The 25152-nt window shown below is 41.4% G+C and overlaps 1 protein-coding gene and 1 non-coding gene across 3 annotated transcripts in view; both read left to right on the top strand.

The window, feature by feature from the left end:
• The window catches only part of NELL1 (neural EGFL like 1), a 1001735-nt gene that overhangs the window by 282524 nt on the left and 694059 nt on the right, over positions 1–25152 (top strand). For both annotated transcript variants that reach the window (XM_004711602.2, XM_004711601.2), the window contains exon 12: positions 12846–12974. In XM_004711602.2, the coding sequence (XP_004711659.2) occupies positions 12846–12974 (129 nt within the window). The remainder of the gene's footprint in view (positions 1–12845; positions 12975–25152) is intronic.
• Positions 23672–23834, top strand: LOC115869904. Its single transcript, XR_004046428.1, has one exon. It is a non-coding gene; the product is annotated as a U1 spliceosomal RNA (small nuclear RNA).

Raw genomic sequence — 25152 nt, 5'->3', positions numbered from 1 at the left:
AAATGGATTAGAGGCTTGCAAGATGGGGAGCCAGAAGGCAAATGGGGCAGTGACCAGTGGAGAGATGATAATAGCTCCTTGTATAATGGAGGTCTCTGTTGTTACTGTGGGGTGGAAGACAAAATACATTCAGAAAGTATTTATGAAATAACATTGACAAAGGATAGGTGGGTGTATGGGATTTTTAGTAGGGAGGACAAAGAGGATTCTTGGTTGTGTATTTTGGGTAGATACCAAAACTGCTGATGGAGGTGGAGGACCAGGGGATTGTGGATTTGGGTATCGAGACTAAGAATTCAGTTTGGGCCAGGTGGTCCATTGGCTTTAATGCCATGTAAAGGAGAGCATGCTGGCCCTCAGGGATAACTGGCTATTTGCTTAGCGGGCACTATTCGCTCTCAGTGATTGCTTCTAAGGAAGTACGGATAGCCTCAGCCAGCTTCTCGGAAACAATTGGGTGCCAGTGCTGGCCCCAACACTATGTTTGCTAAGAACAGACGAAACAACTTGTATTTGAGACCTAACTACATGTTTTTGTTTTTTTTTAGATTGTAGAGAATATATAAGGATTGGGACCTACAAACATTAGAGGGTAACCATTAGTAGTTACTTATACTCCCAAGTATTAAAGTTAGGAAAAGTATTATTGGTGGTTTGATTTTGAGTCAGTTAGTTAGAATCTTCCTCATGTTTACCTAAACTGTAAAATAGGGATAATAACACTAATATTTAGGGTAATATTTGTGAAGACTTAATGAGGTTTAGCACTCTGCCTGGCATGTTGGAAAAAAGAACAATAAAAAGAAGTTTTTATAAATAAGCTGTGCTCTGTATTTAGGCCACTGCTGGTTAAAAGATGCCACTGTGTGCTGGTTTGTAATTATAGGCGAACACATCTGGAAACTCCAGAGTCACTAATTAAAAATAGCCAAGAAGAGAATGAGAACACCGAGTAGTTTATTTGTGTGTGTGTGTTTCTAATTCAGAAAAAAAATAAGAAAGAGGGTGATGTTCACCCACGGAACCACAGAGCAAAAAGAGGAATAGAAAATGAAGCCAAGAAGCAGCAGTAGTAAGGTTTAGCTGCAGGACTTCAGGGAAGAGGGATTTTGGGTAGCAACAGAAGATGAATATCCAGGAAGAAATGGCATGTGATTCAGACACATCCGATAAGAAGGACAAAACCCTTAGATTCTGAATTGCAGTGATTAATGGAAGATTATTGAGTTGCAGCTAACTAGCTGTTGAGGTGAGTTTCTTTTTAAATGATGCTAATCAGCAAGGGTGACGGAGATGTCCTGAACTTGGATTAGAGTGATGATCCCACAACTCTACAGACACTAAAAGTCATTGACCCTGTAGACTGGCCGTAACTTAACTTTATGGTATGTAAATTGTATCTTAATAAAACCGCAGGAAGAAACATGGCGACCAGGAAAACCATTGTGATTAATTGGTCTTCTTTTGGGTTAAGAAGGGTCATTGCATCCCACTATATATTTATTCCTTCATCCATCCTCTTACTTACCCACTGTATTCATTCCTGTCCATATGTCTTATCTGTCTATAAGCCATCCATCAAACTGCCCCTCTGTGAGAAGCCCTTAGTTGAGAGACGTGAATCAGACTCAGACTTCAAGAAATTTCAGTGACTCAATTATGATTTCTTGTGAAGGAGATACAGAACACCTAGTGGAAAAAATAAAATGGGAATGAGAAGTTGACATTGTAGTCTGAGTATACATGTACAAAAACGGATGTCTTTTTAATCATTTGGGTCATAAAATACTGGGAAATATCTGCCTTGGGGAGAACAGCACAGGGAGTAAGAGCTCGGGCCTCATTCAGACCTGGGCTTCAGCTCCCGCTCAGTGTTCTTTACACAAACCCAGTAACCTCCCCAAGCTTCCATTGGCCCCCCTGTAAAACGGGACGATAATAGAATTGTTCATAGAATTAAATGAGATGCTATATGTACACTTATCTGATATCTAGCATGTAGTATACAAGCAGCCCCCAGATTTCAAGCAAGTTCCACCATTAAGTCTGTCTTTAAGCCTAATTTGTCCGTGAATTGTAATGGTGAGGAACGTCTCTCTGAAACTGGTCACATGTTTGTCTTAGTGTATAATAACTATAATTTTATGTGCATTAAAATACTAAATGCTTAAAGATAGCTAAAACCTGTTTAACATAATATTGCAGTAATAATAATAATAATAATAATAGTAATAAAAAAGGTCTGGTTGCATAGTGGCTATGCATTGAGTAGCTAACTGAAAAGTCGGCAGTTTGATACCACCAGTTTTCTACTCCTGTAGACTTAAAGCCTCGGACACCCACAGGGGCAGATCTATCCTGTCCTAGGGGGGTCCCTGTGAGTTGGAATTGACTTGAGGGCAGTGACTTGGGTCTGGTTTGGTAATGTGTGGTGGGTTATGCACTGGTCTGCTCACCTCACAGTCAGCAGTTCAAAACCACAAAGTGCTCCGTGAGAGAAAGAAGGTTTTCTACTTCTGTAACGAGTTACAGTCTCAGAAACCCTCAAAGATAGTCCTGTCTTGTCCTACAGGGTTGTTATGAGTCAGAATTGACTCGATAGATGGGAGTTTTTGAAAATAAAAGTAATGTTGTGATGCCCAATTGGTCATTACAAACCACTGTATCTTGTTGATGGCGTAGACATTGAGGTCTTTGTCTTCCTCTGGTGACAAGGGCCAGTATTATGTCTCCCACACTGAGATTCTCTCTTTCCCCCATCCTTGGGAGCCTGGCACTTGGTTTGGGTTGACGGTATGGAACTGGAGATGTCAGTGAAGTAAGGTGGAATGGGACCCGGACAGCCAGGGTCTAGGTCACCCAGTTGCAGACAGGGCTGAAGCAGCACTCAATTGGGCAGTTTGGAGTAAAGCTAGGTCCAGACCTGTAGCCTTTCTCCTACAGGGGCTCCTGCCAGCCCAGACAAAGCCTGTGCTAGCTTTGGGGCCATGGTGGAAGCACCCTTCCTCTACCTACCTCCACTATCACCTCCAGGGCTTAGTGGGCTTGCTTGGTATGAGCAGTGGCTCCCAAGTCAGGGGTGAAGCCGGATACCACATTCTGCTTGCCGTGCGTGGTTTCTGGGTTTACGGCCCAGCAAAGACATAAGGGGGTTAGCTCCTCTCTGCGAGTTGTTCTAAGTTGGTGGTTTGTAACCCAGGGCCTGCCTGCCTTGATCAGTCATTTCTCTTTTCTAGGAGCCATGGTAGTGGAGTGGCACTGAGCTGTGCTGCTAATTGTAAGCTGCTACTCCGGAGAAAGCTGGGACTTTCTACTCCTGTCAAGAGTTAGTCTCGGAAACTCCCAGGGGCAGTTCTACCCTGTCCCATAGGGTCACTAAGAGTCGGCATCGACGTGGTGGCAGTGTGTGTTTCTTTTTGGTGGTCTCTCTTGCGAATACGTCCAAATCATGTGTTCTATTGACATGTCATGCTTATTACACCCATGTCACATAATTTGAGGTGCCTCAAGTTTCTCAAGTTCTTCTGAAGTTTCTGCCAGCTATGAGCTTAAAATAAGCTCTGTATCATCTGGGCGTGATCTCTCCTTCCTTCAGTCCCTAGGATACTTTATCCTGCTCATGGCTCATGGCTTAACACAGAGAGCTTTGTATTTGGTGCTGTCCATGCATGTTACTGATTTCATCTCATAGATTCCAGTTGCCCTGTGGGCAGAGAATATGTCTCAGCCACCTTTCCTTTGTCCCTAGAAATGTACGAGGTGCTGCCTTGCTCACGGGGCTTATGGAATAGGTACCCCATAAATACCCAGAGCATGGGTATTTGTTCCTATGTGCAGAGAGGCAAGCGGACCCTAAAATATTACTTGGGTAAAGCTCTGCATTAATGAAAAGAATGCGTGTCTTTGGCACGACAGCTGAACAGACCCAAAATGGATCTGACATTGAGGCCAGTGTGTCCCCTTGCCTTTGCCTGTCCTTGAAGTGCAATTTACTGCACTCTCAGCGTTGTCAGTTGCCCTGGCACGTGGCTGATAGAGGGAGATGCACTGAGAAATCAACACTGTTTGGGGGCTTAGTCAAGCTGCCAAGTGCATGTGGAAGGGAAAGGATAGTGCAGTCTTCTGGAAAGAAGCAGAAAGGAAAATAGACAAAGAAGCTGTGTCAGAAAGGATGCACCGATGACATGGAGTCAGGCTCTACACTGACAGTAACTGTGGTGACTTCATTGCGGAGCCATCCTGACAGGACCAGTGGGGTCCAGGCATTTTCTCTGGCAAAGACAGCGCTATGATCCCCGAAAGTGGTATCTTAAACAAAGAAAACACATCAAGTTCCTTTCATTGTAACAGGGAATAAAGCCTTTGCAGCCCATCTGGGAGTGTTCCCGATGGGCAGATGTTTTAAATATCTCCAAGTTAAACTCTTGCTTCTAATTTGATTGGGGAAATCACCAGTTTTAATCTGCTATAGGAAGTGAGACTAGATATGAAACCTATACTCATCCGTGATTATGGATCCATTTTTAAATGGTTTAAGGAGTGGCTGTATATTTTACAGTTTTATCACTGAGGTTTGCTGCTGAAAGAGTATATGATATAATGAGTATATGGGCATTGTAGTTAGCTGTACATAACTTAGAACCTATTATTCTTTAGATGTTAGTGTTTGAACTTTTCTTATCTTCACATTAAGGATACTAGTGACCAGTTGACTTGTTCTGACCTTTAGACATTGCTGCTGTCATCATCATCATCATCATCATCAATACCACCACCACCACCACCACCATAATAATGGCTCATATTTATTGACCTCAGCATGTATCAGGCACTGTTTCAATGCCTTATGTGTATTTCATAGTTTTCGCAATAACATTTGAAAATAAAATATATAATATAATCCACATTAAAGCATCTAGTATAATTCTAGGCATATTAAAAGTGTTTTTATCCTATCATTATTATTATGTAATAATTATTCTCATTAGTGTCTGGTCTGTCGTTAGGTGCCATCGGGTCAGCTCTGGGTTGTAGGGACCCTGTGCACAACAGAACACAACACTGCCAAGTCCTGTGCCACCCTCACGATTGTTGTCATATTTGAGCTTAATGTTACAGCCACCAGTTCAATCTAGCTCATGTTCCTTTTGGGTGTGTGCAAGCCCTCTAATTTATCATCATGTTCTTCTCCGGGGACTGCTCTCTGCGGACAGCATGTCCAAAGTACACGAGGCCAAGTCTTCTCTCTGCTTCTATGATCATTCTAGACAGATTGGCTTGTTCTTGTATTTGTTCTTGGCAGTCATTGTATTTTCAGTATTCCTTGTCAGCCCCATCATTCAAATGCACCACCTATTCCTTGGTCTTTCTCACTCATTATCCACCCTTCACACACATGTAAGGTGATTGAAATACCACTCTCTAAAGACGACGGCTGAGTCAAGATCACCTTAGCCCTCAAGGTGACGATTTTGCTTTTTAAAATAGGACTCTCACCGCAGATTCACCCAAAGCAATAGGTCATTTTATTTCTTGAATGCTAACATAAGTATTGATTGTGGATGTAATTTTTTAGTCCATCTATGCCTACGTACCTTGATTTCGAATTATATTCCACACTAGCTAGAGGGTAGGCACATATTGACTTAGGTGAAAGGAAGCCCACCCCCACTGTCTTTGAGTTGATCCCCACTCCGAGCCACATTTTCCAGGGTTTTACAAGCTGTACATCTGCAGACAGCCTCCACATTCTCCCTCAGAGCAGCTGATGGGTTTGAACCAACAGCCTTGTGGTTAGCAGTTCACCATTTACCCAACAGCTCCACCAGGACTCCATCGGGTGAAGGGAAAGGCAGTCTACCATTGGGGGGATGTGAGCTTGAAATGATCAAAGCAAAGGAAGACACTGGAGGAACATAAGAGTGAAAAGCAACAGAGGTAACTACTGTGAGCCACATATCCCACAGTTACCATCATAATTTTCTCTGAGTGGCTACATGAACACCGAAAATGAACATGGATGGAGAAGTATATGGAATTTCTCCTGTGATAATATAAGGAGGCTTCAAAAAAAGTCATGGAAAAATTCCGTCATCTGTTCATTTCATTCTTTCACAAACATCATAAAGCCCTCTTGGTTACAGTTACAGGATATTTCCACATTTTCAGTAGCTTCAAAAAGCTCTTGGAACCATGAAATTCAAAGCTAATTTATTCACGCACTTTTGGAAGCACCCTTGTAGGTAGGTGTGTTGTTATTGTTAGTGCTGTTGAGTTGGTTTCAATTCCCAGCGGCCCGATGATGCACAGCAACAGGAAACCCTGGCTGATCATGCACCATTCTCAGAGTTGTTGAGTTTGAGCCCACTGTTGTACTCACTGTGTCAACTCATCTCTTCTAGTGTCTTTCCTTGACAGGTGCAGGGACATTTCCTGGCATGGCTCTTCTATCCATGTTTCTATGCTCTCTCAAAAAACTCACTGCCATGGAGTAGATCCTGACTCAGTCTCTATAACTCCCACCAAATGAGTCAGTGGGACCCTGCCGATAAGGTGTGGAGACTCTTAACTCGGGAATTGGTCAGTTTTGCCATTCCCCTGACTACAAGGTTTCTCAGTGGCTGGCAGGAAGAGACAATTCCCAATGAAATATTCTAGAGTTCCCATTCTTCTCAAGATTGTCCATCGTTTGTTAGAATCCATACAGTTGAATGCCTTGGCATCATCAATAGGAGATAGGTACACGTCTCTCTCTTCTTACAGCCAAGATTCATCTGACAGCAGTGGTATCCCTTGTTCCACATCCTCTTCTGAATCTGGTCTGAACCTCTGGCAGTACTGCTGCACCCGTTATTGGGAGATATGCAGCAACATTTTACTTACATATGAGATTAATAATAATGTTATACAATTTGAGCATTCTAGTGGGTCATCTTTATTTGGACTAGGTACACATATGGATCTCTTCCAGTGAGTTGGCCAAGTAGTTGTCCAGATTTCTTGGCACACATGAGTATTTCCAATGCTTCATCAGATTTTTAAAACATTTCAATTGAAAAACAAAACAAAACGAAAAAAAACATTTCAATTGGTATTCCATCTATTCCTGGAGCCTTGTTTTAGGATAATGATGTTTTCAGTGCAACTTAAACTTCTTTCAGTACAATGGCTCTTTCTCATATGCTACCTCTTGAAATGGTGTAATTCAGCTAGTTCTTTTTGGTAAAGTGAGTGTATTCTTTCCATCTTCTCTGGATGCTTCCTGCATCATTCCATATTTTGCCTATAGAATCTTCCAATATTGTGACTCAGGACTGAATTATTTCTTCTTGTAGCTTCCATTATGCTCAGCATGTTCTTCCTGTTTGGTTTTCTAACTCTCCGTCTTGGCACATTTCATTATAATACTTTACTTTGTCTCCTTGAGTTGCGCTTTGAACATTTCTGTTTGGCTCTTTGACTCCATCGTTTCTTCCACTTGCCTTAGCTACTCCATGAGAAAGAGCAAGTTTCAGAGTCTCTTCTGACATCCACTTTGATCTTTTCTTACTTTCTTCATCTGTGATATGCTTGATGTCATTCCACAGCTCATACGATTTTCTGTCATTGTGTTTAATTTGTCAAATCTGTTCTTGAGATGTTTTTAAAATTCAGGTGGGATAGACTCAAGGTCGTCTTTAGGCTCTAGTTTTCATTTGGTCTTGACTGGTAGTAACTGTTAACTTCACTAATAAATCCCATAATTGTCAGGGTCCTCTGTCAAATTCTGTGTGGCCGTTGCAATGAATTATTGAAACTAGCAGAAAAGTAGCCTATCAGGGGAGAAGTGGCTTGTGTCAGAAGAGGGTGAATAAAGATGGAGGATGGAAGCATGTGTGACCCGTGCCTTGTGACAATTGCTGTTGGGTTGGTGAGGACCTGGATTCACGTCTGGTGTGTAGCTAGCTGGGTCTCTCCTGACACAAAGCCTCACCATCTTCCATTCTTAGGAACAGTCTGGTTGTACTTCTTCCCAGAAAGATTTGCTTGTTCTCCTTGCCATTCACGGTACTTTCAGTATGCTTCACCAAAATTATAATTCAAGCGCATCAGTTCTTCTGTGCTCTTCCGCATTCATTATCCAACTGTCACACGCAAATGAGACAATTGAAAGTTCTATGGCTTGGGTCAGGCTCACCTTAATCCTCCAAGTGACCTCCAAAAAGTCTTGTGCAGTAGATTTGCCCCAGGCAAGACATCACCTGCTGTCTTGACTGCAGCTTTTAAAAGCACTGATTGTGGATCTAAGCAAAAGGAAAACCTGGACAACTTCAATATTTTCTGATTATGTTGTTGTTTACTGGTCTAGTTGTGAGGATTTTACGTTGGATTGCATTCCATACTGAGAGCTGCAGTCTTGATTTTCACAGCAAGTGCTTCAAATCCTCTTAGTTTGGAGAAAGTGAGGTTGTGTTATCTGCATATCACATGTCGTTAATGAACCTTCCCTCCAGTCCTGTTACTGCCATCTTTTTCATAGAGTTCAGCTTCTCAGATTATTTACTCAAATCAGAATTTAAAAGTAAAATGTATTTCAGTGAAAAATGTTATAGAATGTCTTCACTGAAAATAATCGAAAAGCTTGAGTTTATCGAGTTCAGCAAATTACATATATTTTTAAGCCAGAATCTGTTCCTTAGATGATCAACATAAAACAAAAAGAAAGCAGGGCTATTCTGTTTGAATAAGGATTGGGAGATGAGCCCTACCTAACAATCAGCTCTGTCCACGGCTCTGTGGAGCATAGTTTGAATATCACTGATCTTGTTCATTTTTATGTATATAGACATAGATAGACAAAGTGATCTCTTGAATTTGTTAGCTGTAATTCTGCATTAGAATTTAGATCTCTGGATTCCCAGATCCATTTCTTTTCTCTGTCATTTATGGAATATCTGCACTGCTTTTGAGTCAATGCCCACTCGTAGCGACCCTACAGGACAGGGTGAGTTTCCAAAACTGTCCCTCTTTATGGGAGTAGAAACCCCCATTTTTCTCCCCTGGGGTGGCTGCTGGTATCACACTGCTGACCGTGTGGATCACAGCCCAACTTGTAACCACTACACCACCAGGGCTCCTAATATGTAATATAGAACATGATGATTATTAATACTAGTAGGGGTTTAATGTTAAGTACCTTCATATGACTTAACTCATAATTAAATTTCATAACTTTTATGAAAGGTATTAGGAACCCTGGTTACATAGTGGTTACTCTTTGAGCTGCTAACTTTGGAGTCTGCAGTTCAAAACCACCAGCCACTCCACTGGAGAAAGATGAACCCTCCACTCCAGTAAAGAGTTACAGTCTCAGGACCCCACACGTGCGATTCTGCCCTGCTAGAGGGCATGCGCCAGAATTGACTCCATAGCAGTGAGTTTGGTTTGGTTTGGTTTACGGGAGGTATAACCTACTGTCTCTAATTCACATAAAAATTACTGTAAAATATGTGATTTTTGAGAGTTTTATAGAACTGGCCACATAAGATGGGGGGGAAATAAGGGATCAAATATAAAAAGAAGTGATTCCATTAACATAAGCACTGAAGTGTAGGTATTTCTTTGAGGGCAATTTCTAATCCTCAGTAGAATAGAATCTGGCTTTTAATACTCCATGTATAAGTGGACAAGGAGCAAATCCTAGGATTTCTAGGAGATTCATAAAGCACAAACTTTGGTGAATTTTCAGTGAATGAACTATGAAAAATCTCTTCACAAGGAGAGTTACCGATCTTGATTCTATGCGGGGGTCTGGAGGAGGAGATCCTTCCGTTGGCTTTCCTGATTTCCAGTTTGAAAATTTGAATGCTTAGGGCTAGGTTTTTCTGTTTCCTCCTATGTTGTTTAATACTTTTGTATCAGAACAAAAAGTAGTTCAAAGTTAACTTGAGTTGGTTGTTCACAAAGGAACAATCCTTCCTTCTTGTGGGAAGGAAATGCAAATCCTCCCATAAGAAATGTAAAACATAAGTTGCAAATCATTTCCATAGATTAAATTATGTGAACTCCAAATAATTATGTGAGCTCAAAAACTAATGAATCGCTTAAAACATAAGAAAATAATCCACCTGGGATAAAACTCCTAATGAAGAGCTAACTATAAATCTAAAACATAAAGAATGAACCTGTTGGACTTGTCATTATAAAATATAGCTATATCACATGTTTACAGAAATATAAGAGGAAACGGAGGGGTGAAGAAGAAAGACTATCAAACTTGAACCAGCAGACTAAAAATAGAATCAAATAGAATGCTATCAAATACAAATACATGGGCTACTTAGGGAGCCCTGGTGCCATAGTGGTTGCTATTGTGGCTGCTAACCTCGAGGTCTACAGTTCAAAATGCCTACTAAGTAGCAATGCCTACTAAGAGAGAACATTAGCAAACCGAATGTTACGTCTGAAAGTGACTCAGAATTCCACACAGTGAAGAGAAGAGGGGGCTGACATGAAAGTGAATCTAATATAGGGAAGAGAGGCTGAGCAGTAACATTACCTATTTAATTGGAATACCTGAGGAGAAGAATAATGAGAAGGGTTAAGAGGAAATGTTTGAAAAGATAATATTGAAAATTTACCAAATGTTGAAAGACACCATTTAGTCAGGAACCCCAAGGAATCAAAGCTCAGAGTAGATCCCTCGGCTTGCAGCTGAAGCACACCACACAAAACAGAATGGCAAAGAAAAGAACAACCCAAAGTCTTAATCAGATCATTCATAGAAAAAATGTAAGTCATATGCAAAGAAATGAATGTTAGGTTAGATCAACAGCTGTCTTCTAAAGAGCATTAGCACTGTGGAAAACACCTCCAAGTTTTGAAAGAAAGGAATGTAATGCCAAGTGAAAGTAGTTGTCCTACATGAGGGTGATGTAATGATACATTTGGACAAATTAAAATTGGGCACAGTTACTACCCACAGATCCTTCCGAAATAACTTCTACAGGAGGCTTTCCAAGGAAAAGGAAATATCCTTGAAGGGGATGTCTGCGATGCAAGAAGAAGTAGAAACTGAAGAAGGTGTTAGATGTGTTTGAATAGAATAGCAGTGATCTATTTCCTGGGAAACAAGGTCAAGAATATTTCTGGTAGCAGTACATGTAGTGTCAAATCCTGCAACCTTCTGTCAATCAGTAGTATAATGGATGATATATATTTTGATCTATTAATATGACATATTATTATACAATATTGATGAATGAACTATAACCACAGGCTTTCAAATAGCTGAATTGCAATAAACCAAAACAAAGCCAAAAAAAAACCATTTCCTTCAATTTCATTTATGTCATCAAGAGATAATGCTAATATTATGACTGTATTAACTTTATTATTAGGCAAATCATGTATGTCCATTTTCCATACTCTTTTGTGTGCACGATGAATTACATACAATTGTAATTCGAAGAAGGTGGCTATGGAAGAAGCCTATAAAAAGTTTCATCAATCACCGAAGGATTGGGATCCATATAATCTGAAGTCGAAGGAGGGATCGGTATCAGAGCCACAATTGTGAGAATGAGGTGTGCGGAAAGCCATGGGTGACAGGGGAAGCCCAAGATTCGTTTGTGTGACTACTTAGGAAACAAGACTCCGGGGAACTCCCCCTCTCTAAAATGGAGAGAAGGGAGGAAAGTGGTCACTAAACAGAGTGCTTGGGAGAGAAGAGTATAGATAATCAAAGGCATAAATCCAACCTGAACAGTTAAAACTTTGTCAGTAGATCCCCTCTATGATGCAAGCTGGACCTGATCTGGTTTCCAAAATTTTCTGTATTTTTTATGTTTTGTTTTGTAAAACGGGTGAGATCAACCACACCACTATTTTAATAATTAAAGCCTTTATTGAACAGTTGAACTGAAAGTGGGAACTTCTCAATCCAGGTCAAAGAAATTACAAGCTTTGTATAGTTCTAAATAGGGGGCTGGCTCAAGGGGTGGGACATTCTAGCAGTTACTTTCTTATGGGCTTGGCAGGGCAATGGTTGTGGGGAACCGCACAGCTACAGGTACTAATTCAAGGTCTTTCTTACAAGAGAGTACAGAGTTCTTGCGAGTTGGGCTGGCAGGGTTTGGAGACATTTTGGAAGAGTCAAGGTCTTGTTGGGAGAACAGGGAGAGGGAATAGGAGAAGGGGGAACAATGGCTAGCAGGGGTTAAAGGCAGCTTGAAACAAGATGGAGTTCTTCATGTTAAGCTAGGTGACTACAATGGTTTGGTTTGGGTTTTGTTCCTATTAGAGTATATTTCAGAGGTGTGAGGTCCATGGAGGTCACTCTCTTGAAGCTGTGTTACATGCTTTTCTATTTCGGTACGTGAAACCCAGGATTGATGGACCTAGAGGGAGAGCAAGTAGAATAAGGGGGAGGGGGACAGGGATGCCGCGCTGCAGGTGGGGTAAAAGGGAGAGATGTCAAGGGGTCCGTGTAGAAAAAGAATGTTTGGAAACTGATTGTAGTAGCAATTGTACATTCTACTTGATGCAATTGAAATATGGAATATATGTATTAAATCCCTAAGAATAATAATAAAAAATAATAAATCTAAAGATTCAATAGCATCATGGACTAAAGTCTTCAGTCATCACAAATATTAATAACTTTGAGTATTAGGGAAAGGGTAATGTCTTAGCCTGACATGATTCCGTTTCCTAGTCCCACTCCCCACACTCCTACCCAGCTAACCTTTGCATCTTTGTAAGCTATGTTTACATCCCTAGTAACACAGAGTAACAGTCTCTTATTTTAATTATTTGGGTGTATTTTTCCCCTTCCTTTTCTAATGTAAAATATATTTGTTTCTCAGGTCATAATTTTTGTGCAGAAGGACCTAAATGTGGCGAAAACTCAGAGTGCAAAAACCGGAATACAAAAGCTACTTGTGAATGCAAGAATGGTTACATATCTGTCCAGGGAGACTCTGCCTACTGCGAAGGTTAGTAGACCACTTAATGAAATCAGTTGGGAGAAACATGTAGATGCGGTTGAAGAGTAACAAACATCATTTGGTTTTGGAACTTATATGAGAAATCATAATCCTGTACTAAATCCTATCAACTCACCGTGGGTTCTCCATTCTTCTGTTTTTCTTGGCTGCTTTGGTGTAGCAAGAGAAAGAAAAAAATTTTGAAGCTAGTGATGAAATTTCTAGCCAAGCCAAAACAGTGGAACCACAATGCTGTTCTCTTTGCGTCAAACACCTGTGCAAACAGGCTCATCGTTTCATGCGCGTGGTTGTCTCCCAGCTCAATGAAATGTTACGCGGTAGACCCTACTTTGGAATGTTGGCACCAGTTTATACTAAGCGTCTTCTCTTTCACCTTGCAAAGTCAAACATTTTATTATATCAATTGGATTTCTTAATGATTGATTCATGGTCTGCCAATCCCAAATCTCTCCTTGAAGTCACAAAGTTTACACATGGATTCATAAGTTTGATATATGGGTTGGTGCCCTCAGTACCAGTCATTTCTATTTCCACTCTAACGTAGGTTGAGACCACTTTCCCAGCTTAGAACTTCACCCTGTTGAGTGGTAAGCACAGCACGCGCTGTTCAGCAAAGCAAGCTATCTAGAGCTCTCCTTTCTCCCCCTCCCCCTGCCCCCACCCCCTCTAAAAAGTGTCTGTGTGTCACAGTGCCACAATACACGAGCCCATTCACTACTTAGTTGCTCCCTGACTTACTGTCATGAGCTTAGGGAAGCTTTAATGAGTTAAATGATGACTTGTCCTTGTCTCTGGCTTGGTTGTACCCAGCCATTTCCGACACGGTCACTCACCACGAGGATCTGTGTTCGTCAGTACAGGGGTCATCGTGAACAGAATGGAATGGGCAAGTCCTGGTAGTTTGTGTCCTGAAGGTAAAGGCAGTATTACTTGATGAATCTTTCAGCAAATTTATTTTTATTCTTTTAAATGACCAGAACTAATAACCTCTGTCTTGTGTGTCTTATTGTTTATCCCTTGTTATTATTATTATTATTTTTGGGTTTGACTAACAACATCTTTAGTTGTTCATGTAATATATCTAATCACCTGTAGTCATTAATACCTGGTAAGTGGCCTTTATTTTCAACATTTTTTCCCTGGAATATTTTCTTTATTATTCACTAGGTACTGAGTAGCAACATAATTTAACTAATGAGTTGTTTCTTTTCCCATCTGTTTTTTGGTCCTGTTATTCACCTTTATAGATTAGAATTTGATTATGTGTATCTGGGAATTGATGTTTCCCTTTTAGCTATGAATCTTTTTTCATCTATTCCTTAGTATTCTTCGAGCTAATTGTTATTTTTAGGTCTTACCGTATGTTCTGGTTTGTATCAAGAAATTAACAGCATGTAAAAATGAAAACTTACCAGTCTCCTTCCCATTCACCATAGTTAAATCTTAACTGCTATGCGAGATGGTGGTTTAGAACATTTCTCTTCTCACATCTTTGCTGCTATATATTGGGATAAACTGTGGAAAATTATAAAAAGAGCCCCAAACCAATTTGAAGCCTGCTCATTACTGGAAAACCTATTTGTTTGCCATTGGAGCCAATGTACCTTCCATTCCTGACTGCCCCCCATTCACTATTGAGGTTTGGTAAAATGTTGGAGAAAATTTCTGGTATTAATGCTGTTTGAAACTCCTTGTATTAGTATAATTCTGTCTGTGTAGGTACAATGTTTATTACATAGTCAGTTCCATGAGGGTTCAACGGTGTGAGTGAATCTGCCCTTTCTCTTTGAGGCCTTGTTTTGTGATGAGTGATTTTCCTGAGGATGTTCCTGCTCAGCACACGCTGTGCACCTGCTCTTGTGGTACCCTCTTAGGCCATGCAGTGCACTTGGACTTCAGGCTTTTCTTTGTCTATCACGGATACTTTCTATAGGAGCAAGGAGGGAAAGACGGCACTTCAGGAGAAATGGCTGAACAGTGGAGTCAATCTGAGGTAGGAAGATGTAGCTCAGAGTGCCAAGTAAGAACATCAGGTGGGCCATGAGGAGTGAATAAAGCATTTAGAGAAATGCCCCTTTTTCTCCTGCCATCTTTCATATGTGGAGCTTTGGTTACACGGTGGCTGCCATCGTTGCGGTCAGGTGTGTTCATAACAGCAGCGAGAGAGAGACAGACACAGAGAGAGAAGGTTATGCCATTTTATGCTCAACACAATTCTTCCCAGAAACGTCCCTCTCCCACCTTCTAGGAAAGTCTTCCCGGTCTCATTGTTGGGCTGAGGCTTCGTCCCCTCACCCCTTCCTTGGAAAAGGGACGTAGGATGTTTTTCCTTGGCTAACTGTGCTCATCCCCTAAAGTGGAAGTTTGGCCTTTCCTTGAGCCAAATGGGGGTGATAACAAAAAGAGGGAGGAGGCAGTTTGGGAAGAAGCAAAACACTAAAAAAAACCCAACCAAGCAAAAACAAAGTGTTTCCTCTTCTCTTTTATGGTTAAATTCACGCAACTCGTGGCTATTTCTGTAGCTCCGTCCTGAGCATTGGTCTAACTGAGGGTGCTTGGAGGAAGCATCCATCCACCTACCTGGGTCCCGAGACGGTCTGGGGCCGGGCCACTGTTTCACTGTTGCCTAGGGAGAACTAGAGAGGCGAGCATTTTTTTCACCCCCTGAGTAAATGGACTGAGAATGACCCATGTTAGTACAACCGTGATGAATGAAGCTGGCTTGCAAATTAAAGCGAAATATTACCCACATTTGTCCAAGCTATCTTGCAAAGCTTATTGAGGCTCTTAGTGGAACAAGAAGTACAAAAGACTTTCCATGTTCTTCACTTCCCAGGGAGTAGCAGAGATCAGGTGCATTAAAGACCCCTGCTCTGCAGAGAGTGCTTCAGAGCCCACCCAAGAGAAGCTATGGGGACTCTGGGCCAATCAATAGGAGATAACAAGGCCCTTTGTCAACGACGATGCGATTAACCAACCGGAGGTCGTTTCATTTTGCTGCATCGGACTCAAGCAGAAACAGCCCCCACTTTGAAAATGGCTGTCACGGGAGTTCAGTGGTTTATGAATCTGATAGTAGTCCTTTTTCTCTTTGTGATAAGATTTCCAGTTGGTTATTCTGCAAGAACTCTCTGAGACATTAGTTTAAATTAGAAGCTGTGTCTGAGGAAAGTATAGCAATTGGGGTCATGTTCATAATCTCATTGCTTGAACTTGGAGCCCATATAGTTTAGACTCTCAGAAACTTAGTGCGTTGTTTCGGTTTAAAAAGTTATTTATTTTACTTTTTTCTTTTTAAAAAAGGGCAATGTGATGTTATATGCATTGTGCCGGTGCTAACAGTACTGCAATGTGTAAAAATGTTGATTCAATCACCTTTCTGAGTGTTCTGAATTTCTTAAACCACTTTTATATACATTTTCTTTTCAGAGCCTCAAAATAAATTTAGTAGTTCACAATAAATTGCGATAAAGTGGCATGATTGGCTAGGGCAGCGGTTCTCAACCTGTGGGTCCTGACCCCTGTGGGGGTTGAACGATTCATAACCGTAGAGAAATTACAGTTATGAAGTAGCAATGAAAATAATTTTATGGGGGGGGGGTCACCACAACTTGAGGAGCTGTGTGAAATGACCGCAGCATTGGGAAGGTTGAGAACCACTGGGCTAGAGTGTCTCCATTTTATAAGTGTGAACACGCAGACTCAAGAAAGGTGAAGTATCACGAGGGTAGGGGGATGGTAAGGGTGGGGAGAGGGGGAGAAAGGGGGAGCCCACCACAGGTTGCCTATATAGCCCCCCAAGGGGGACAGATAAAGGTGGGTGAAGGGAGACAACAGAGAGTATAAGACATGAAAGAGCAATAATAATACTGTAATTGGTTAAGGTTTCATGAGGGAGGGAGGGGAAAATGAGGAGCGGATACCCAGGGCTCCAGTAGAAAGAAATTGTTTTGGAAATGTTGATGTACAAGTATGTTTAGTACCATTGAATGATGGATTACTATAAGATTTGTAAGAGCCCTCAAGTAAAATGATTTTTAAAAAGGGACACTGTGCACCAGACAAAGCCCAGGGCTTTGTCCTTCTGCATGCTGCCTTCCACGCAGGCCATATGCCAGTATTTAAGGGGGGGGATTCTGCATTTTGTGTGTGGCTTTATTAACTTTATTGCACCTGGTGGATTGTATTATTATTCAGAACATTCGCTCCATCACCCTTATCCCACTGATGCCAGGTTAGGATATCAAACCTGCTTCGGTCAGTGAAGTACAAGTGAAAATGGCACGCACAATTTCAGGATAGAAGCTCTGTGAGCAACTGTGTGGTTCTCCCAGATCCTGCTCTTCCCCGTAATGTAAGACACACAGATGACAATGCCCCAAGCTCTTTCAGCTGACGTCTTAGAATAAGATGACATGTGTGATGGGAAAGCTGATATGTGATGAATATTTTGTAAGCCACTCAACTTTGGGAGTAGGACCCTCTCTGTTATGTAGCATAATTTAGGCTAAGCCTCCTGCTAACCCTCCTTGAATTAGTTGACCCAACTCTTTAGGATTCAGAAGAATACCTTCAACTCAATCCTCACAGAGCTGGGAATGGAGAAAATGTGTGGCTCTTCAGTAGGCTGCTCTGGCTGTGCTGTCAGGATATAGAATTTCTTGCTGACTACTCGTCGCAAATAAACATGGCCAACGCCAGCATGAGAAAATGGATTTCTCTTTTAAGATGATAATGAGATAATACATTCAGAAGCATAGCAAATTGTTTTGAATTCATAAAATACCATCATTAGTATTATCATTTTTAAACAAAATTTAAACATTTTGTTGGGAGCTCTCACAGATATCATAACATTCCATAGTTTAAACACATTAAGCAGTATTGTACAATTGCTACCACAATCAGTTTCAAACATTTTCTTTCTTCTTGAACTCCTTGATACCAGCTCTCCTATATCCCCTTCCTCCCCTGCCCTCCCTCCAGGAACCCCTTTTCCACCCTATAATAGTTTTTGTGTGTGTGATGTATCTTACACAATCCAATATATCCACTCACACACAATTCTGTTGTCCAATCCCGTTGAGTAGGGTTATGCAGTTCTCAGTGCTATCTGCTTTCTATTTCTCCCTTCTCTTCCCATGACCTCAGGGAACCATTACTCCTATTACTGTTTCTGAAGGGTTATCTTCCTTGGCTTTATGTACAGAACGATCTTACATGTACAAAGGGCATACACAAATATAACATGATTAATGAGATAAAACAAAAACCAGAATAGTAAGGGCATGAAATATTAAAGAACTAGGGGATAGTTATGTGGGTTTTGTGTCTCGACTACCCCTCAGTGCTCCTTCACATCAATTTGGTTACTTGTTTTTGAACTTTTGATACCTCTTCCCATTGACACCTCATGAACAGACAGGCTGGTGTGCTTCTTTCATGTGGGCTTTGTTGCTTCCCTGCTAGATGGCTCCTTGTTTAACTACAAGCCTTTAAGATGCCAGATACTATATCTTTTAATAGCTGGGCACCATCAACTTTCTTCACCATATTTAGTTATGCACCAATTTTTTATCTTCAGCAATCATGTCAGGAAGGCGAGTATCATACAATGCACATTATTAGAATAAACCATTCTTGTACTGATTTTTACCATTATTCTTATTCTAGATCATCAATATAAATATTCATATAATTATAGGGATAACTCTTGGAATTGGAGGAGTGTGTGCTGATTGAGGCTAATACAGGGGGGCATCAAAAAGTCTGTGGAAAAAGAACGGAAAGATAATGACATTTTCCCAGGAGCTTTTAGAAGCCTCTCTCATGTTTTGATGGGCTTCTACATCTGCATGTTTTGGGGAGATCTGACAAGTATCAGGGAAGAATGTTTTCATATGGAAGAATGATCCACACTTTGTCAGTTTCTTTTCCTTTCCCTCAGGGGCAGATCCTTGGCAACACATTAGATTTAATACTTTGTAACCATCTGCTCAGTCTTTCTTTTGAAAAACATGAATGGAGCTATGTTTCAAATATATATAATCACTATTTTTATACCCTGTTGGTAAGAACTGGACTGTTTTCTGTTATAAAACTATACTACTGTAACAGTGGAAACACAGGAAGGAATGTGGTTTATTACTTTTTTATGCGTGACTGCAGGTGATGAAGGGGTTGGCACTGGGAGTGTTCAGAGGCTGGTGGAGGGGCAGAGATCAGAGTTCACCCAGAGAGCAGCTCTCAGAATAGCTCAGTGGCTATTTTCTTACAGGATGTAGAGGCGAGCATGAACACTTCCATAGAAACAAGACCTGGCAAATTCTTGATTAAGAGATTGCGTGGGAAAATGGGCCAGTGGGCCTAATTACATTTCTAATTATCCGAGGAGTAACCGGGTAACTCTTGTTTTTAAAATTTACAAGATGTGTGTTTATCACGAGCCAAGTTCTCCAATCCCTGTTGCCATCTGGGCTTTCCACTGGACAGCACAGAAATCAAAAGCCTCTTCTGATGGTTCATTAGCTCAATGGAAAGGAGCCTCAGTGGTGGAAGCAGTGTGTAGTGGACTCCTAACAGAAAGGTTGCTGGTTCAAGCACAGGCAGTGGATCGGTGGGCAAAAAAAATCCTGGCATTTTACTTCTGTAAAGTTTTCAGCTGAGAAAGCCCCATGGGGACAGTTCTACTCTGCACCTGGGGTCACCACGTGTTGGTGGCCAACTTGATCACAGCTAACAACTTCAACAGTGAAACCTTAGTTCTATGCCCATTGTATCCTTGCGGGTTCAGAGCGTGAAATAAGGGTAGCATGAGTTATTACTTCTCCTCCTCCTCATTTAACCCAACACCAAGGGAGAAGTCTGGTACCTAGGTGTCCATTGATCTTCCTTTGAAAGACAGAGATGTCTCTAAGCGTTGCTGTGCTCATCATAACCCCCTCACCTGCCTCCGTGGATACAGCCTTCTCCCCGGACCTGACTTTCTCTGTCTCTGCTTCTTTTTTTATACCAAGGCAACTTTGTCAAAACACCTGCTCCATCTCCCTCGTCCACTTATCCTGTTGCCTCTTCTTAACACCTATAACGTCTTTCTGGGAATTCCTTTGCCGCAAAGCTCAGACCCAGTATTGTATTGATTTCAGTTGACTCAGATCCTCAGTAATGCTGGCTCAGAAGCACCAGCTTTGTTGTGAGGGGTTACTTGTTTAGAGCTGCACTTTGGAAGGAAGCACTCTGGAAGCTCGGGGCCCTGGTCAGCGCTGGTCTGTTCACGTGGAAGCAGACAGTGGGGCTGGTTGCGCAGTATACTGTCACTGCATTCAGGTCATCCAATGGTACGTGCAAAAAATGGATGAAATGCCAAATTCTTTGTCATAGGTGTTTTTAAAAATCACAATATAGACATTCTTTTGTAAGATTGGGGATATTTCATGTTTCTTTGAGATGATAGTGTTACTTGTTAGGTTCTCGGGCTAGCCGGTTGACCCTGTCCTGTAGCTGAATGATCATCTTGCACCGTTCTCCGGAGTTCCAGACTCTGGGGAACAGAGAGCATCATGTGCTTTCCCCCCAATCTCAGTCTCTGCTTCCATCCTCTTAGTTGCTGAGGTCAAAAGATTGAGACGCCATCCTTGATTCTTTGCTCCCTTACCTTCAAAATCTGCTGCTACTGGTAGCCTTGTTGGGTTTCTCTTCAAAGTGTAGAAACATCCACTCACTTTCTGCTAGCATTCCTGCTACCACCCTAATCCAGATGTCCTTTATCTTCAACTTGACTGCAATGGCACCTGGTCTTGCCTGGAATAGTGCATGTTTCCATCATATTACCACACTGCGCTTCTGAAAGTACCGTATATATCAGATAATATGACCCTTCTGATTAAAATTGTGCAGTAGTTCCACAGGCTTGTGAGGATAATATGCAAATTAGGTCCCTCCTTTTTTTCTGTATTAGTCTGATACCTCTCTCTCTCATACTCACACTTCTCCAACCACACTGACATTCCCTGTGCTTGTTGAACAAGCCTGTACGATCTTTATTTCCTCAGTTTTGATTGCTCCTCACCTACTCTTTGCAAATCTGGGTTTTAAATAAGCATTCCAATTGTCCCTTAAGCATCATTTGCTCAGAAAGGTCTCACCTGACTGTCACAAAATTATCTTCGCTTCTACCCTCAGTTATTCTCTCATTTTATTAACTTGTTTCAACTTTCTTCAGAGCAACTTGCTGTGGAACATTGGGTTGTTTTCCTATGAAAAGGTTTATTTTCTGGTTTTGTTTCTTTATAAGAGAAGCTGCATGAGGGCAGGAGTGTCTCTGGCTCACCGTGGCTCCCTCACACCTCGCACAACGGAGGGCCCGTGATGGACACGCAGCCATCTTTGCTGAAGCGATGTTTGAGGAAGGGAAAAGGGGAAGGAAGAAGCTCCCAGCATATTTTTCTCTTTTTGTATTTGGTACCATGCTTTTTAATTCATCTGATTCATCTCTCTTGAGCTGCTCAAAGGCTGCGTTTGAAAGTATGGAGTTTGTTTCTCAGGGGCTGTTTCGGCTCCTTTTGGTTCATCCTCAGGGCCATTCAGTTTTGAAATGCTTTCTGTTCATTTTACTCCATGGAAATCGCACTACTATTTTTGCTGCAGAATATTTTTTCTTTACCACATGACAAGAAGGAAATTGTAATTTTCACTTAACTTATGCATGAAGATAAACCAGTGTGTCTGTCTGTCTATCACCTATCTGTCTGTCTATTTATCTATCATCTATCCCGTGTAAGGCAGAAACTTGTCCAAGAAGGCAAACTCAAATATTTCCCACTAAAATAAGCAAAAGAAAAGTGGTGATTCTGCATCCCGTCAAAAGTCAAAAACTTGTAGGACTGAGCACGAGGCAGTCCTGTTGAGTTCTGGCCGTCTCAGGTCCCACTGTGCATAGTTTTGATCAGCTACTAATGGAAGAAACTACTACAAAACAAAGCTGCACGCTCGGGGGCTTTTCCCAACAGAGAAGCTTAGGGATCCACTTCAAGTGTATGTTTCTGCTTCACAGGTAGCTTTCCTCAAAACAGTGATCGAAGGGCCCAGGCGCCCTTCTTACGGTTCCCCCATGTGCAGTACATCTTCCAGGTCACTGTGGGATTGAAAGGGGACTAGAAGATTAGGAGAATAGAGGCTTTGGGGTCGGAGCTGGCTACGTCCCCTGGCAAGATCTCCTATACCTTGCTATCCCTAATAAGGGAGACTGGTTAGTGCAATCTAGCCATAGACCATGGACAAAAAATAACATTTTTTTTGGTGTGTGTTTTAGTGAATATACTTTTCAGGCCACTATATTTACTAAATGAAAGAATATCCATTACTTAAAAAACATTATGAATTGTGTGAAGGTTTACAGAGCAGATAAAGTTTTACATTCAACAATTCGTACACAGTTTTGTTTTGTTGTTGAAATCCCTTCAATATCCTATCACTTATTGCCTCCTCTGCATGTGAAAGTTGGACATGGAATAAAGAAGATCAAAGGATCGATGCATTTGAATGGTGGTGCTGGCAAAGAATATTCAAAGCACAATGAACTGCTTACAGGGTAAACAAATCTGTCTTGGAATGCTCCTTAGGGGCAAGGAGGGCGAGACTTCGTCTCATGTACTTTGCACATGTTGTCGGAAAGACCAGTCCCTGGAGAAAGACATCATGCTTGGTAAAGTTGAGGGGCTGCGAAAAAGAGGAAGCCCCTCAAAAACAATCGACACGAGGCTGAAATCATGAGCTCAGACATGAGCACAATCATGAGACTGGCACAGGACCAGCAGGGTTTCACTCTATTGTACAGGGGTCACTAAGAGCCTTCACTGACTGGATGACACCCAACAACAACAACAACAACAACAAAATAACAAACCTACCTCCTCCCTGTGTTGTCTGTTTCCACTCTTTCTCCCTTCCTCACCCCTTCGAACACTGCAGCTGGGTGAGCACTGGCCTTTTGATCTGCAGCGGTTGATTAGTCAAAGGAGTGTCTCTTCCCACTCTCCCTGCCCTCCTGATTGTCCCGTTCTATTGTTTGACTGAAAACGGAGTCATGGGTGTGTTGAATTCAAGGGCCATCGTCTTGAAGGTTCCACCAATCTCTAGTTGAATAATTAGCCTAGTCTTTTATTCCCCATTAATTTCAGCAGATGATATTAAAAAGAGAGACTTAGAGATTTAAACCTTTTCTTGCTATTTTCTTCGTTACTTTATTCCCAGGCTTCTCTCTGACCCCAACTGAACCTTGTTTGGACCCAACATACCCCAAATAGGCCCCATGTCCCCAAATCTTTTTTTTTTTTTGGCATTCCCAACTTTCTTTTTTTTAATAATCATTTTATTGGAGCCTCGTACAACTCATCACAATTCATCCATCCATCCATTGGATGTCAAACACATTTGTACATTTGTTGCCCTCATCTTTCTCACCCAAATCTTTTTTCTGAATACAATTCACAGCTGCTCAAATGCTGCAATTCTCAGGGTTTTACCAGAAGGAAAGCAATTCACGGCACATGTTGGTCAATGATTGATAGCCACCTAAAGTCCCCAGAGGTAAATTTATTCTTCAAAAGAAGATGCTTGTTAATTAAGAACTCCACAAACTGTTAACATTTCAAACAGTGTAGAAAAAAGTGTAACATGAAAGCAATGTGCTTACCTGGCAGGGAGATACCATGATCACGAAGGTGGTTTTCCCAGGGCGAGGCTTATCCGTCGCACTCCGGATGTGCTGACCCCTGCGATTTCCCCAAATGTGGGAAACTCGGCTGCATAATTTGTGGTAGTGGGGGACTGTGCTCGCGCTCTCTCCTGTAAAAAAAAAAGAAAACAGAAAGAAAGAAATGTACACGCGGACCAGAGACCTTTGAGGCAGAGGGACTAACACCCTTAACTTTCAGCCAAACAATAGGTGTGCACTGCCATCCAGTTGATTCTGACTTACAGAGACCTTCACTCAAAGGGTAGAGAAGAACTCTCTACCTACGGTTTCCAGGCTGTACATCTTTATGGGAGCAGATAACCTCACATTTCACTAGTGTGTTGGAACAGCTGGCCTTGAGTTTAGTTACCCAGTATCTAATCCAGTATACCTTAAGGGCTCCCCCACTCAGCCTAGGAGTTTGCTTTTGTGGTTAACTACCCTCACCTGGCTCTGCCTTCTGGCATTGCACCTGTCCTTTTTTTTATTCTTTTTCTTTCATTCCTTTCTTTTTTTGACAACTTCAAGGACATTGATGTGGTGAAAGGCCATTGCCTAGGCATTGAGATCTAGTCTTGGCTCTTTCACTTGCTGGGAAAGCCACCCAGATATTTTTGCTCATGGTGCAGAGAACTTTTGAACAAGGTCTACGAAAATGACTGGGCCTACCTGGATGATAGAGACTGGTGGAACCCCTAATACTAACACCCTGAGCCTAGAACCAAATTTGTCTCCTTGGCTCAATTTTCAGCCAAATAATAGGTGTATAAGGTAAACAAAAGCCCTGTAAAAGAGTCAACTCTAGAAGATAGAGTTGAGTTTGCCCCAGGATGGAGCTCAGAAAGCAGGCAAGGATAGGAAACAAGGGCAAATTGAAACAGTCAACCCAGAAAGGAAGTGGAAAGAGGGTTTCCAATTGTGGGGATGGCAATTGTTGCAATGAATCAAAACATAGATGACTTGTTGAATGGAAAACCAATTTGTTCTGTAAACTTTCCTCCACGTCACAATAGAAAGTTAATAAAAATAAAGGAACCCTAATTCACCAAGTGATTGGGGAGATTAAACACGGCATTAAACAGTACCTTATAAAGATTAAAACAGTATAACTTGGATTGTAACAATATTTGATTATACTTATATAAGTACATGTTTTATAATAACAATAGATATTCTTGAAATCATTAGTCATGTTTGGAATAAATTTCAGATGTTCAGATCTCCAAAATAGAGCACTTACATATAGGTGTTTTGCATGTATCTCCTAATAGAAATCTACAGTGAACCCTCGTTTATCGCGGTTAATCGGTTCTAGACCCTACCGTGATAAATGAAATTCTGCGAAGTAGGATTCCTTATTTGTAAATCAAATATTTTCATAGTTAGAGCATAGAGGACATGAAAAAACACCCTTTAGTCACCATTACACTC

Source organism: Echinops telfairi, unplaced genomic scaffold (assembly GCF_000313985.2).
Source record: "Echinops telfairi isolate 266 unplaced genomic scaffold, ASM31398v2 ScPeMD7_60;HRSCAF=208, whole genome shotgun sequence".
In the NCBI taxonomy this organism is placed as follows: domain Eukaryota; kingdom Metazoa; phylum Chordata; class Mammalia; order Afrosoricida; family Tenrecidae; genus Echinops; species Echinops telfairi.
Note: the sequence above shows the minus strand (reverse complement) of the source record. Positions and strands in the feature narration are given on the sequence as shown.